Genomic DNA, 15586 nt, shown 5'->3' on the forward strand with positions numbered 1-15586 from the left:
AGCGGCGGCGGTGCATGGCCAGCAGGTGGATTCCCCCCTTTGGGGAGGCTAGCCCCTGACTCCACCTCTTCCGCCCGCACCCTCCCCCCCACAGCAGCTGAAGCCCTGAGACCCCCTGCGGCTGGAGCCGCAAGCCCTTAGCCCGGAGAAGCCCCGAGCATCCCCCCCTCCTCAGCCAGAGGAGCCCCAGGCTGGACAAAGCCCCGAGACATCTCCCCCCCCCCCACCTGCCCGGAGGAGCCCCAGGCCAGCCACAGCCCACCCCTCCCCAGACCCAAGCCGCCCAGATATGTTTTTCATTATTATTTGGACTATTGTTGTACAGACAACAACTTTTACCAAAAAAGCAAAAGAAACAATAATAAAAAAGGCAAGAATGCGCAAAGCACCTTATTTGTGTTTCTATTCTGTTAGGTCCAGTAAAGAATAGGGATAATTGTGCATTATTTTTATTATTGTTTGCAAAAAAACCCCTAAAACCTTCCATAAATAAATGACAAAGATGTGGATGTATATATGTGCATATTACTTTATTAACTGTAGAAAAAAATAAATAATTTTAGGAAAAAAGTGTCAATGAGGCCACCAGCAAGAGTTAGTGGCTGCACTCTGAGGCCACCAAAATTTGTTGTGAGAACCCCTGGTTTAGATGCACGTTTACTGCAGTAGTTATAGACGCTAGCAGAGACCATACGTGTTGACATTAGGGCTCTGAACAGAATCGTGGTTTCATTTTTAAAATGTAACATAAGAACTGTGTGTAACTTGCCTCTTGATAATCTTCAAGCTGCTTTGAATGGAAGGCAGCAATTTCAACACAAAGCTGCCCAAAACTTTATCCTATGATAGGTTTCATACTCCTTTCCCATGACCTTGCCTTGGTTAGACCCCTTGAGGAACACTTAGAGAATTATTAAAGGCAACATGGTGTCAGTTCTTTTATGCAAAATGTTCATATGCAAATTGATTATACTGGCTAAACATGGCATAACGTCATCTCTTTCCTGTTGCTAACAAGCCAACCTTTTCTCTTGAAAACCACAGTGCAAAATGAGGAAGTAAGGGACTGTTCTAAACTGAGTGCAAAGAACTAATCTTTCTTTTTGTTTCTTGCCTACTTTTCTCATTGTGGTGTTCTAATGGCAGCAGTATAAAATTAGGTGGATTGATTGAATCCTGACACATGCCGTTTTTATTTTTTCAGACTAGAAAGCCTTTTGTCTGGTACTAATTTTGAGCTTATTTGGAATACTGCTTTTGGCTTTTTCCAACAGGAAATAAATCAATTCAAACTTCTTGGTGTCCTCATCTGCAAAAGTAAGTGTTTCATGTATATTCTATGGTAGATTATAATTATGGTAGCATTATGAGCAGTAAAACATATGTAATAGCTCAATGAAATTTAGGGAACCAGATTGTGAAGGGATAGTAGACAAAAAGTTAGGTGATTTGAACTATTAATACAAAATTATTATTTTGCCATCAGAACAATCTTATCTGCTATTTTCAGCAGTTAAGGAACTGTTGCATTGCAGCTTATAATATTCTAGCAACGCTTGACATACCTGAAAACTTATTGACTACCCCTAGCAGAATGCAGAAAAATAAATAGCTTCTGCCTTTCTCAAGATCTAAGAAAATTTAGGATATTGTCTCAATAACTCAGAACCAAATGATGCCATTTTGCAAGAAGAGTCAAGAGTAAGGCCAATATAATTTTAAAATTCCAGTACACAATATTGTTGCAATCAGTATTCTAGCAACTGGTCTAAAACAAGTATTGTTCTCCATGTACCAGTAAATAAGGCATGCATGGATGCAAGGCCTGATAAAATAGCTTGATAGCAAAAGAAGTAAAAAGAAAAATAGAAAAGAGAGTCTGCAGAGCCCCATTGCAGCAGGCCTGCATGACCAACTCCAATCTTAATACTTCTCCCAGCGCATTTAAGGAACTGAAATAGAAAAAGGATTCCAAACCCATTCACGTTCCCCCATGATGTTAGTGCAATATGTAAACCTTTAGCAGGCAGTTTTTTGGGATGTCTACAGACATCCTGGAGGGGTTGTTTGGAACTGAAACTTACTGTATCAAGTTTTTGAGCGTTTCACTAGAGCAGGGATGGCCAAACTTACTGACCCGCTGGGCCACATACTATAATCTTCAGAAATTCGAGAGGGAGGGAGTGCCTGCTGGGGCTCAGGTCTTAAGCCCTGTGGGGCATGCCTGCCGGGGTTCCTGCCCTGCAGCGGGGTGGGACTGGGAGGGCGAGGGAATTCTGCCCCACGGCAGGCACCTCCTATGGGGCAGAAGCCCTGAAACCCCCCCTCGCTGTTGGGCAGAAGCCCCTAACCCCAGCACCTCTCCACGGGACAGAAGCCGAATGGGGGGAGTGGTCGGCTTCGCGAGCTGCACTTTAATCATCAAAGAGCCACATGTGGCTTGCGAGCTGCAGTTTGGCCACACCTGCCCTAGAGTGTAACTTGGAGCCTGATCCAGAATCCACCTTAATGATAATAACTAATGATCCTATGAAATGCTGAGGCCCTCCGACCTCAGCTGCTAGGCAGGTCATTGGACTGAGCCCTAAGGGTATATTTATGTACGCTGCCACCAATTTTTAATTTAAGGCCTGTTCTGGCATGGTTCTAAGTACTTCCTGTGACATGCTGAGATCTCTAATTCCTGTAGCGGTAGGTGCTCAGGATCTTGCCAGCGTAAATCATAAATGTGTGCGAGATCCCCAAGATTTTTCAGCTTGCCAAAACAGCTCCTTAATACATGAGAGGAGCCAACGTTCCCAGGAGCCAGGCCCCCCAGCATTCTGAACCCAGGTTGGCTTGGGAAGTGAGAGAGTGACAAAAATAGGCACTATACAGAGTAGCAGATCGTCCCTGACTTTAAAAGCTTACAATCTAAAAGACAAGGCAGACGCAGGGAGGGGAAAAGGGAAGAACACACAAGCAGAGTGAACAGTATGATAATGGCAAATGTCATCTTAGTGCTGTGTTCCCCCCCACATACCCCTTTTTGTGGGTTTAGGAGGAAGGAAGTACGCTAAATGGAAAGAAAAGTGAAGAGGGAGGGGACACTGTTGTGAAGGAGGCGAGGGAGACGGGACAGGGGTGAAGATGAAGGTAAGAAGGGCAGATGTGGGGTGAAGCTGAGGTGAAGAGCCTGTGAGGGAGAAGGTTGCAGCAAATTCTGATCTAGAATCTAGGTTTCCACTGGGCTAGACATGCAGTGCTGGGTCACTTGCCTGACACTGCACAACAACCCACTTTTATTGTAAAATAAGGGCTTGAAACAACCCCACATCAATATTCTCCCTGGAAGTAACAGGAGATTTCTCAGTGTACAGACTGTATCGGCCAAGATGGCCACCATCAATCTATGGATTTAATATTACAATGTCATACCTACTGAATGTAGTCCCTTTATAGCCTTAAAGTGCTTCATGAATAATTAGGGCACAATTGTGGCTCACCCTACATGCTCATGCAGTGGAGTAAAGGGGTGTCGGGCACATCCTCACTCTTCTGGGTGGTTTAGTCAATATGGTGGGTCCCAATTCAACAGGGAGAGCAACCTCCATTGGGCCCCTCCACCTTCCGCCTTCCTGTGCAGATGGACAGGCAAGGGCAGAGCCTTGACTGTAGTTGACAGTCAGCATTGCTGAGCTAGTGCAGAGTGGGGAGTAACTGATACCTGGTATCAGATTAGAGCAGGTTACTTCCCTCACAGGAACAAGGCTGGGGGAGTAGAAATCGAATGGTGACTGTTACTGAGTCACTATTCAGGCTCTAGTCCGAGCCTGGGCTGGCACAGTTACCTGATGCTCCTTACTATGGGCTGAGAGGAAACCTCTCTCTAGTCCTTATCAAATGAATCCCCACACAACCACTCAGTGGTAGGTGTTACTCTCTTCAAGTCACAGATGGGGAAACTGAGATGCCAAGGTCTCAAACATGGTGTCTGATTTTGGGGGCCTCCCCAATATCCCATGTGTGTTTTTAGTTACTAACCTTTTATTAGAGAGAAGCAGAATTGTTGACCGTCCAAATTATTTTCAACCATAAGTATTAAAGGAAGAGTGATCGATATAAAAGGTAGGGGCAACAGCACCACTGAGGCAATATAGGGTATGAATTACAGGAAGTGTACACACGTCTAAGAGGTCTGAGAAAGAGATTTTTAAAGGGAAAAGTGGCAGTTGGACACCTAACCCCCCTTGACTTTCAAGTTAGGTATCTAATTTCCACTAGTGCATATGAAAATCTTCCACTATATTAATTATATTTTTCATTTCCCTTGGTCCAACGTTCCTCAAATAGTTCAGTTGTTACTCTTATGTAGGCAGTAGAAGGCTCCATTTCTGATAATTATTTCATTCTTGCTAACTCCATTTTCCAGAGCTGGCATTAGATTTTGCAACCATAGTGATGAAATACATTCTCTCCAGCAGTTTTGTGCATTTTGTGTCTATTGTGTTGTGCAACATTCACTTTCCTTATAATGGAGCCCTGATAAAAACGTGAGAGAGATTCTAAGGGGTTTGTAGTTTTAAGCTATCAAAGCAAGAGACTGTACCTCAGAGGTCTTCCATGTCAGATGTGCAATACTATTTGCAGTGGATCTCTCACCTATTGATTATTCTGTTTTCCTGTTCTCACAATGTGAATGTTTAACAAAGGGTGCCCCACTTTCCTTTAAATGTACTTCTTCCCCTATATTTTTGAGACTTGGAACTTTTTTTAATAAGAGGGGAAATGTTTCCTCTTCATAATAATACCTAGCTCTTATATAGCACTGTTCATCCATAGGTCTCAAAATGCTTTACAAAGGAGGTCAGTATCATTATCCCCATTTTACAGATGGGAAAACTGAGGTACAGGAAGGGTAGTGACTTGCCCAAGGTCACCCAGCAGGTCCATGGCAGTGCTGAGTCCCTATGCAGTGCTCTATTCATTAGGCCATAGGAACATAGCATTAATAATACTGGACAGATTATTTATCCATGATATCTGATATTCTGCCTCCAGAAATAGCTAAGATTTGATGCTTCAAAGAAAGGTGAACTGTGGTCCTCACTTCCAGAATGCACCTGATTAGCTATACAATGCTGTTTCCCTTCCTGCCCTTTGTCTGTTTAGATTGTAAGGGGCAGAAACTGACTCTTACTCTGTGTTTGTACAGAGTCTAGCATGATGTAACCCAAATCTCAGACGATTGTAATACAAATAATGAGCAATAATAATTATACATGTCTGGTGGTGATGCAAGTTGTTGGCCTTTCTGACCCCTGCAGATGATCATTTTGTACACTGATGTATAAGATTTTAATATCCCTATTTTTAGCTTGCATACTACAATTACAAATGTTATTATCCAACCCCTTAAAATCCAGTTACAGTATATGACGTGATTTCCTGCTGTAGTGAATTTAAATTTACTTACCATTAGTGTAATAAGTTAAACTCTTGTTCTTATATTATAGGACAAAGTAAATAGAGACTGCTCAGTTTTTAACTATACTCTTCAAAATCTTAGTTTCCTTTAGCTCTTTACCATTCCTGACTAAGTAAGCCTAGCTTTCTCAGCCTTTTATATTACATATAAAAAATCCTACATTAAAAGAATGTTAAGGTTGCAAAGTCAAGCATTCTAATGTTAGGAAATTTTAGGATTAAGGTTGTATGTACAAACTTATTCTGCTCTCCCTGATACGTTTACATTTTTGAAAGATACAATTCCAGGTGATGTAGGGCAGGGGTGGCCAACCTGAGCCTGAGAAGGAGCCAGAATTTACCAATGAACATTGCCAAAGAGCCACAGTAATACGTCAGCAGCCCCCCATCAGCTCTCCGCCCCCACCCCCAGCGCCTCCTGCCCACCGGCAGCCCCACCAATCAGTGTCTCCCCCTCCCTCCCCGCACCTCCCGATCAGCTGTTTTTTGGCATGCAGGAGGCTCCAGGGGGGAAGGAAGGGGACGGGTGGGGAGAGGGAGGAGTGAGGGCATGGCAGGCTCAGGGGAAGGTTCAGGGAGGGGTGGAGTGGGAGCAGGGCTTGTGGCAGAGCCAGGGGTTGAGCAGTGAGCACCCCCGGGCATATTGGAAAGTTGGAGCCTGTAGCTCCAGTCCCGGAGTTGGTGCCTATACAGGGAGCCGCATGTGGCTCGGGAGCCACAGGTTGGCCACCCCTGATGTAGGGGAATGTTCTCTAGTGGTTATAGACCCTTCTGCCTCTGTGCCCCTAACCTGTTTTTGTCCCTCTTTGCTTCTATCCAATTCATCCCCACTTTGGCGTCTGCTACCCTCTCCCACTCTTCCTATCCAGTTTTGAAAATCCCTTCCATAGTCTTCTATATGTTGACAAGATACTTTGGTCTGTTCTCCTTTGTGTGTTGTCATTCCCATTTTATTTCAGGGCAGCAATGGTTGGGAAGGGAAATGTCAAAGCCTGAGCTTTTTTGAACTTCCTTCTAAAATACATGCAGTCTTCTAGATCTGCTATATTCTTGGTTTATTCATCTCAAACAGTTAAGTGCTGACCATTTTTATAATTTGCACCCCGATGTCTCCTGCTGAAGCATTTATCATCTGAACTGCAATAGGATTTTGCTGATCTAATTCAGATTAAGCAGCACTGACTGGAGTTAAAAATTTTTTTTAATACTGTAGCACTTTTTGTCTCCAGGAAAAAACTGATTAACTTCATTTTAATTTTAATGTTGCTTAAATATATGTTGCTGCATGTTTAAAAGTAGGTCACCCACAAACACTTCAAAAATGGCTGAAAGAAATAATTTCACTTGGTGCATATTCCCTCATTAGTACTCATTTTGGCTCTAGCACATTTTGAAAATATTTTTTTTTTCAATTTTCTAGGAGCAAAAAAATAATACAATGGAACCAGACTTTTTCACTGCTTTTGCACAGCCCAGTGCGCTTCATCATTCACCACTTAAGAATGACGTTGTTCAAGGTATGTGTTTTATAAACCAGCAATGAAGAAAGGGAGAGGAGGGACCCAAAGAACCAAAAAAATGGAAGTTCTCAGCACAAATGAATCTCATTTGTTTTACAGCATTATTTCCAGGTTCAATCAAGTGTAAGTAAGTAACCCTATTGCATGGAATTTAGTCTCCAACTCTCCATAGGCGGGTTATGAAGAGTGACTGCAAGTTCCAGCTAATCCTCTAAATGAGGTTTACGTTTCACACAAAAGAACCAAACCAAACTGTGTTTTTGTTTATTTTTAGAAAGTGTCCCTTTGGTCTTATCAATTTGAATTCCCTGGAAAGATAATTTCTAATAGGCAATTGTAATGATCTGATATGCCATTTTCTCCCTCATAGGAAATCTATAAAATTACAAATGAGTACACTTTTTCATGATGTAATTAGCAAAATGGGGCGATATTGAACTGAGGGCAGTTATAGAAAACTTGCATTAGTCACATCAGAGAATAGTAATGGATATTGTTCACTTCTGTTTATAGGAGAAAAGAGGAAATTCATAAATCCTACGTCCTACAATAACCCCAAATTGGAAGAACTACAAATGGTATCATTTCTTTTACTAAATTATTATTTACACATAGACCCTTGTTTTTAAATGTTGTGTAATCAGGCTCCATCATGTAAGGTACTGAGCACTCTAGCCCCAGACCAGCAAAAAACTTAAGCAGGTTAGTAATCCCAATGACATCAATTGGATTACGCACAGGCATAAAGGTGCTTTGCTTCCAGGTGCTTTGCTGGATCTGTGACCAAGAGCTTAGCATTTGGCAGAATCAAGTCTCAGTGCTTAACTCAGACAAAGCAAGACTTTTGCTGTGTTGTGTGAAGAGGTTCTAGCATTTGAGAGACCTAGTCCATGTCCAAAGTGTCCAGCTGGATAACTTCTGAGCCCAAAATATCCAAGAGTTTCATCATAAAGAAAATGACAGTGTAATATCAAAGAGGAGTCTAACAAACAAAAAATAAATCAAATGTTAACATTTGCTACTAGTAAAGGCTTAAAGCAACTTTGGTTTGCTGCCCTGACCGTGTGATAGTAATATAGGAATTGCCACACTGCTCAGAGCAGTGGTCTGTGTAGTCTAGTATCCTTTCTACACCAGTGGCCAGTACCATCAGTACAAGCCATCTTGAAGGGAGCAATGAAGATCACTGTAGAGGACACTGGTCATGCAAGTCACCATTCACATTCATAACAAAAGCTTTCAAAATTGTACAGTAAATTCCATTAGGTTCTAGTTAATGTAATTGAGTAAAATGAACCCAGTTGTTAAACAGCAGCACTTACTTCACAGAGACTTTGAAAATCCCCTTCTTTGTTATATATTCAAACCTAATTCAAGATGCTTTTCTCATGTGATAGCCTCCTGGATATCATCACACCGAACCTGCTGTTTGGAAGGATCAGTAAAATGACAGATCTCGTTGGGCAGCACACCAGTACCTTTCACAGTTACAGAGATATTAAAACTGTGACAGGTATTTTGAGTGTTGGTGTGTATGTATAGCTCATATTCACAAAACCCTAAACGTACATTTGTGTGTTTCTATATTATATGTTCCCTAAAACCTAATGAGCTCTCAATCAGTTCATGAAGGGTTTAATTTTTGCAACAGGTTTTTACCATTACCATATTTTAATAAATGAGAGAATTTGAGAGGTGGTATAGCAAGAAGGAATCACTAAAGACACTGAATTCATTCTTCACAAATTGCCAAAATAAAGGATTTCTTTAGTCTGTTTTTGTGAAGATTCCTGTGAGCTCTGCTGTTGACCCCGTTCATGATTACAGCGCGTGCAACCTGGGTTTGACTGACTAACCTGTTTCCTCACTGGCCAGAGGAAGAGAGAGAATGCTTTATGTTGCTCGCCATCAGTAATGCCTTCTGGCATATCAGGGAGTGGCAGGCATTGTCTTCCTTGTCTGGAGAGTTCATAGCTCTGACACAGAGACTTTAAGGAGGCGATTATAATGGGAGACTTGGAGGGTCTCTTCAAGGGCTGCCTTAGAGAAGCAAAGAAACTCACTTGTGGAAAATATTAAATTAGTTTCCTGATTCAATTGGGTGTTCTCTTCCGGGTGGCTTTGGGGCTTCTCAGTTGCCAAGAATATTAAACTACAGGTAAAATGTGAAGTGCTTAAAGCAAGAAGAAGTTAGTAGCAAACTTCTGCTTCAATTATTCTTTTTTGCTTTCCCTACCTGTTCTTTTCTCCTGGGTTTTCAGATACATTTCTTTGTATTGCTGCCTGGGGAGACCCTGGTAGCTAGAGGTAAGGCAATGTTGCCTAAGCTGTAGGCTAGGGAGATGGCTGTTAAAATATAAAACAGGTGAACCAGGAAGCTTGTGACTCTATTTTCAGCAGTGCAGTTCATCAGCTTATGCCACTGCCCTCAGCTTGCCAGTTCAAACTACACTAATCCAATGGATCGTCAGAACTTGAACTCTAGGCATTAGGTGAGGATAACCACAGTTCACTGAGTGGAATCCTGCTGTCTCTTGGCTTTGAATGTGCATTACACACACTTTGAGAGCTCATCAATATAGAGCAGAGAGGTTTTTTAATGTCTTGTGAATTTTCAAACCTCTCATAGGGTTTTTAAGTTTTCTTTTATATATTTTTCTTTGAGAAGCATGTCTTCAGAGTAACAATATGGACTGGAATGTTTCAGCCTGCAGAATGGTCTAATGAGGGGAAAATAGTCTTATTCAGGATTCCATACACCCCTGCACAGAGAAGCAGCACAAAACTGATACACCAATTAAGCCCTCCAAGTAGGGTTTAATTGTGACAGACATGACCATAGACCTGGGGGCTTCAGAATTAAAGCATGAGCTGTCATAGCTTGAGCTAGAGCCAAATCTCTGTAGCTGGGCTGTAACAGACTAATATTCTCCGCGGATCAGGCACAGAAGAGGACCCGTAACACACATTCACCTAGGGGTTTCACTGCCTTTCTGCACAGAATGAATTCTACCCGTTAGGCGTTTAATATTTTGAAGTGCTGAAACACATTCTATCAACCACAGCAGAGGGGACACAAACAATCTGAGCACCTCCTTTTACCACACAAAGAGGTGTTACATTTCATACTGTGGATATACCACTTAGTGAGATGAATTGAAAATAAAGCGGATGTGGGGGAGGAGCAGAGAAAATGAAAAGGGAGAGAGAAGAGAGTTGGAAAGAGAAAATAGGAGCATGGTGTTGAGAGAGAGAGAGACAGAGAGAAGACTAAAATAAAATAAAGACAAGGAGAGACTCAATGGAGGATGAAAACAAAAGACAAAGGAGGAAGGTGCACTCTTGTGATGGTAAAGTATTACCATTTATTTTCCCACTTTCTGTTCCAACAACAGACATATCTGCCAGCAGATCGAGGAACGTGATCGTTCCCCTTTATTCGACATTGGTGAGGCCTCATCTGGAGTACTGTGTCCAGTTTTGGGCCCCACACTACAAGAAGGATATGGAAAAATTGGAAAGAGTCCAGCAGAGGGCAACAAAAATGATTAGGGGTCTGGAGCACGTGACTTATGAGGAGAGGCTGAGGGAACTGGGATTGTTTAGTCTCCAGAAGAGAAGAATGAGGGGGGATTTGATAGCTGCTTTCAACTACCTGAAGGGGGGTTCCAAAGAGGATGGAGCTCGGCTGTTCTCAGTGGTGGAGATGACAGAACAAGGAGTAATGGTCTCAAGTTGCAGTGGGGGAGGTCTAGGTTGGATATTAGGAAACACTATTTCACTAGGAGGATGGTGAAGCACTGGAATGCGTTACCTAGGGAGGTGGTGGAATCTCCTTCCTTGGCTTGACAAAGCCCTGGCTGGGATGATTTAGTTGGGAATTGGTCCTGCTTTGAGCAGGGGGTTGGACTAGATGACCTCCTGAGGTCCCTTCCAACCCTGATATTCTATGATTCTATGATATCATTGCTGACTGTTTGATTTTTTCCTACAGCTCTTGATAGATTGGATTAACACAACCCTGAAACAGGAACACATAGTAGTAAAAAGCCTGGAAGAAGACCTGTTTGATGGGCTGATACTTCATCATCTCTTGGGTAAGTTGCTTCTTTGAGCTCTGCTCCCTAATAAATCTCACATGCTCTTCAGTGCAGAAGCTCACAGATAAAATAAAAACCAAAGACGCTAAATTGTAAGAACAGCTTTGCTTGCTGGTATCTTACTAATTATTAATGCCTCTTGCACTCAAATAGAGATGAGCACTGCACTGTGAACCATATGTGGTAATTGCAATCCTGAACAAGTGCTTGACACTTCCCTGCCACCCTTTGGAAAGTCTTTTTATTCCGTTGTTTATATAGAGAGTAAAAAGGTTAACTTTGAAGTCTGAGGTTATAACACCTCCAAGAGGTGCTGATGACATCATAAACCATGACAGTGAATATGACTTATGATATTACCATAAACACCAGCTGGAATCATCTCTACAATTATAAATATGTATATTTTTTAAAAGCCATAGTCTGAGACCTTAGACCAGAACTTCAGCTGCTGTAAATCAAAGTGGCTATGTTCACTTCAATGGATCAACATCAATTTTATGCTAGTTGAAGGTCTGGCCTCTTGAATCAATGCTCAGCCTAAAGTTATGGTCTTCCATTCCCACCATCTCTCTAATTACTGCGGTCTTTACCCTCTTCTCCATTCTGCTTTGACTGCAACTGGATTGGCTCTCACCTCCTAATCTTCTGCTCAAATCTCGTAAATCATAGTGATGCCACCAGGCTCGTGAATAGGATTGGTTTTCTTTTATACTTTGGGGCTGTGGTGTCACAACTATAAACTAAGATTTTTCTTTTTATATGAACCGCTGTGTGCTTAGCACACATACCAATCTACAGGGCAAATTCACTCAGTGGATTCCTGCAGTTCCCACTGGTAAAACCCAGGGTGTAGAGCACTTGTGGCTAAAAATTAACCTGTAGCCTGTGGCCCCAATCCTGCAATCAGAACCATGTGTGGAGCCTTATTGATGTCATTGAGATTCTGCATGAACCCAAGGGAGTACCTGTGCACATCCAATTGCGGGCTTCGGGTCTGCATTATATAATTTATTAAATTATACTGATCACTTATATCGAGACTTTTTTGGTATTTCTGCTATGATTTTGTATTGTCTCTACAGTACTGTTAAAACATATCCATCTTGCTTTGTTTTGTTTTAACGATGCTCCATCTCAGAAAAACTAGGATCTCTCAGGCTGGATGTTGAGAAGATTGCACTGACAGAAAAAAAACAGAAACGTAAACTTGCCGTTATTCTGGAAGCTGTGGCCCAGTGTTTACAACTAGAAGAGAGCCAGCTGAAATGGAATATTGATTGTATGTGCAGAAGTAAAATGCAAGGAAATTACCTCATAAAAATATATTGTTCTGGGGTTTTAGTGGGCTAAGAAGATGCTGCTAAGGGAAGGATGATCTTGGGGCTAAGGCACTGAAATATAGCCAGGAACTGAACCCAGTTCTCCTGTGTCTAACTACAGACTTCCTATTTGACCCTGAACAGGTCTCTTTAATCTTTCTGTGCCTCATTCCCACAGCTATAAAATGGGACTAATCTGCCCTTCCTCACAAGCGTATTTGGAGGCATATTTCATGTTTTGGTTGTAAAGCACTAGAACTTTCTCAGGAAGGCACAATGGGAATGCAGAGTATTGCTATTAAGCTGTAATGAGTTTGCAGATTACTTATAATTTGCTTTCTTTACATGAAACAGCCATCTTCCAGAAGGACTTACTGAGCACATTATATCTTCTGATTGCAATAGCAAAGCACTTCAAACCTGATCTGCCTATCCCTTCAAATATTCGTGTGGAAGTAATAATCATTGAGGTAATTATGGCTCTTTCCTTTGCTGCCATGGGGTTACAGAGGTCTCACAAGAAATTAAAAAATACAGTGGAAGAAAAGTGTATATCACTGTATAACTGTTATGCTTTTGTTTTCTGTGTAATTCACCTTTTAATTTCTAGAAATCTGTTGTTTGCAGGGGTAACCAGCCATTTTGTGTTCAGTTCAGAGGTAGCATTCTACAGAGGCTACAAACACAATGCTTTGTCATGGAGACTTTCCTGATATGCTTTTGCTGTTTCCACTTGATGTAAAATAAAAGGCATTCAGACTGAAAGCAGAGTTGCTCTTGGTGGATGGAAATTATAACTGATTATAACCCCAACTATTCAAAATTCATTTGTCCCCAAATCCTCAGATTGGCCTAAAAATCATGAGATTTTTTTTTTTTAATTTGTGGGTTTTATTTACTTTCTGATTTTTGTGACTTTAGGGTGCACTTGGGTCACATTTTCAAGCTTTTCTCCACACCTATGAGAGCTAGGAACTTACCTTTTAGAATTTTATTTATTTAGGTAATGAAATGAAAACAGATTTTCACATAGTTACATGAATCTAGGATCTGGGGCTTTAAGAAAAACATCACATATCCCACAACTTATGATATAATTGTGAAAGTTGGGAGCACTGAGTCAAACTGTGGGTGAAGTTCACTTGCATATAGAACACAGCATGAGGCCTGTATCCCCCTTAAAGCTTGCTTAATCCCTATTTGGAGAGCTGCACATGGGACTGTGCATATGTGATGCATATGCCTTGGGCTTGCTCTCTACACATTTAAATCTAGGAGAGTCTGGATTTTAAATGCTTTATTGTATGGATAGCCTCTGACAAGAAGATCTAGATCTTGACCATACAAGACGCCAATGTCACTAAAGTCATTTTTGACAGTTGCGCTTAGGTTCCTAAGTCACTTAAGCACTTGTGAATATTTTAAACTTAAAGTTTATAGCAGCAAACAGTTAATAAAAGTTGCCTTTACTATTACAGATTTCTTTGTATAGCCCTTGCAGTTAAACATCATTATTCTATATTGGCTTTCCTTTTAACAGCGTACCTTAACAGGATTAAGGACAGAAAATGCAGTGGAATATATCACAGAGAACAGGTAAGAGAAGAAATATTTTTTTATACATTGTATAACAAAGGAGGATTTAAATGATCACTTCATTTATTAAAATAATAGTGTGGCTGTGGCTATTTAAAAAAATATCCCAAGCAACGAAATGTTACAGCCCTGGTTAAATTTTTGTTTGTGGCCAGACACCAGGCTGCTGTATTGGATTCAACCTTTGGTTCCCACATGTTTTTAAGCCACTGGGTTCATTTTCTGGCACATTCCTGGGGTACAGACCCCTTATCTAGTACCCCTGCTGGGATGTGGGATCCCATGGTCTAGCTGCCCTAGGCTCTGCCTTGGTTTTTCCAATAACTTAAGCATGTGCTTCCCAGAATTCCACCCACGTTGATACCCTGGTTTACAGTTTCCCTTTTCTGGGACATTGTGAGACTTAAAACAGGGAAACACACACACATTCTGCAAAGGAACTTCTAAACCAGACACACTTTACTCATAGACAAAGCACAAGAGATATTCAGATCTAAAACAACAAATGCCTGAACACAAGACCTTCCCTCAATTTTCTCATCCTTCCTGAGAGCTCTTTTGGTATTAATCAATGTCCTTCAGGGAGTCCAGGATCCTCTGACACCCTTCTCTGTTCAATCTTGTCTTCTGGTTCTGGCCCTCCTTGCTAAAGTAAGTCTCCTTTTAGTAGCCGTTTCTTACACCTTGTCTCTTCCTGGCCTTCCCTTGGGGTTATTCCAGCCTCTAGTCCTCCATGGGCTGTAGCTAGGGGTGGTTGGAAAGCAAAAATTTTATTTTATGAAAAATTTCCAGATTTCAAAATTTGTTTTCGTTCTGCACCAGATCAAAAGTGCAACTTTTCAAAATATTTTATGAATGAATACAAGAGAGGCAGAAAAAAGATAAACCGCCCCAATAATAGCCAGTAGTCCAGAGGTTAGGGCACTCACTCTGGTTAAGTCACTGGTTTGGAGCAGGGATTTGAACCTGGGTCATCCACATCCTAGGTGGCCCTAGGGTATTGGCTATTCTGAGGTGGGTTGGTGTGTCTCACTCACTCATAAATCTCCATCCTGGACTTTAGAAACCTTCCTGACAAAATTTTCATCAAAACATTTTGATTTCAACGAATCAGTGTTCAACTAACTCTAGCTGTGGCCTTCAACATTCTCTATATTTGTTACCATGGATAAGAGCTATTAGTAAGTCAGTAATCTCTGGCCAGTAGTCTCCACTGTCCTCCTAGGGCATGGTTATTAAACTATTGATTGTCCTTATTGAGAGTCAACCCCTTAGTTGTCAGACCCTTTGCAAAAGAGGGAAGATGTAATTTTAACATGACAGCATATAGTGAAAGAATCAATAAGCATGTAATCATACAAAGAGTTCATAAAAATCAAACTGAAAGTCATAAGTTCATACTGACTTATTCCCAATATGTCACACCAACACATTGACCTGATCAGAATTTTTTTTTAAATTGCTATTACCAAAAAGTACAGTTATACATCATGTCTGGTTGCCGTTTAGTTACAATCTGTTCTGTAATTTAAGCTTTTTCAGGGCTTAGTAAATACTACTGCCACAGAATTATTGCATGAAG

The 15586-nt window shown here is 41.3% G+C and overlaps 1 protein-coding gene across 4 annotated transcripts in view; it reads left to right on the forward strand.

The window, feature by feature from the left end:
* The first annotated feature begins 1076 nt into the window (after positions 1-1076).
* Positions 1077-15586, forward strand: part of PARVG (parvin gamma) — a 29987-nt gene continuing 15477 nt past the window's right edge. For 3 of the 4 annotated variants that reach the window (XM_054016319.1, XM_054016320.1, XM_054016322.1), the window contains exons 1-7: positions 1077-1317; positions 6887-6983; positions 7500-7564; positions 10981-11083; positions 12228-12368; positions 12763-12878; positions 13949-14004. In XM_054016319.1, coding sequence (XP_053872294.1) covers positions 6905-6983; positions 7500-7564; positions 10981-11083; positions 12228-12368; positions 12763-12878; positions 13949-14004 — 560 coding nt within the window. In that variant the 5' untranslated portion in view covers positions 1077-1317; positions 6887-6904. Of the gene's footprint in view, positions 1318-6886; positions 6984-7006; positions 7110-7499; positions 7565-10980; positions 11084-12227; positions 12369-12762; positions 12879-13948; positions 14005-15586 lie in introns of those variants that run through there. The other variant, XM_054016321.1, reaches the window with a different exon arrangement.

The sequence above is a fragment of the Malaclemys terrapin genome, chromosome 1 (assembly GCF_027887155.1).
Source record: "Malaclemys terrapin pileata isolate rMalTer1 chromosome 1, rMalTer1.hap1, whole genome shotgun sequence".
NCBI classification, from domain to species: domain Eukaryota; kingdom Metazoa; phylum Chordata; order Testudines; family Emydidae; genus Malaclemys; species Malaclemys terrapin.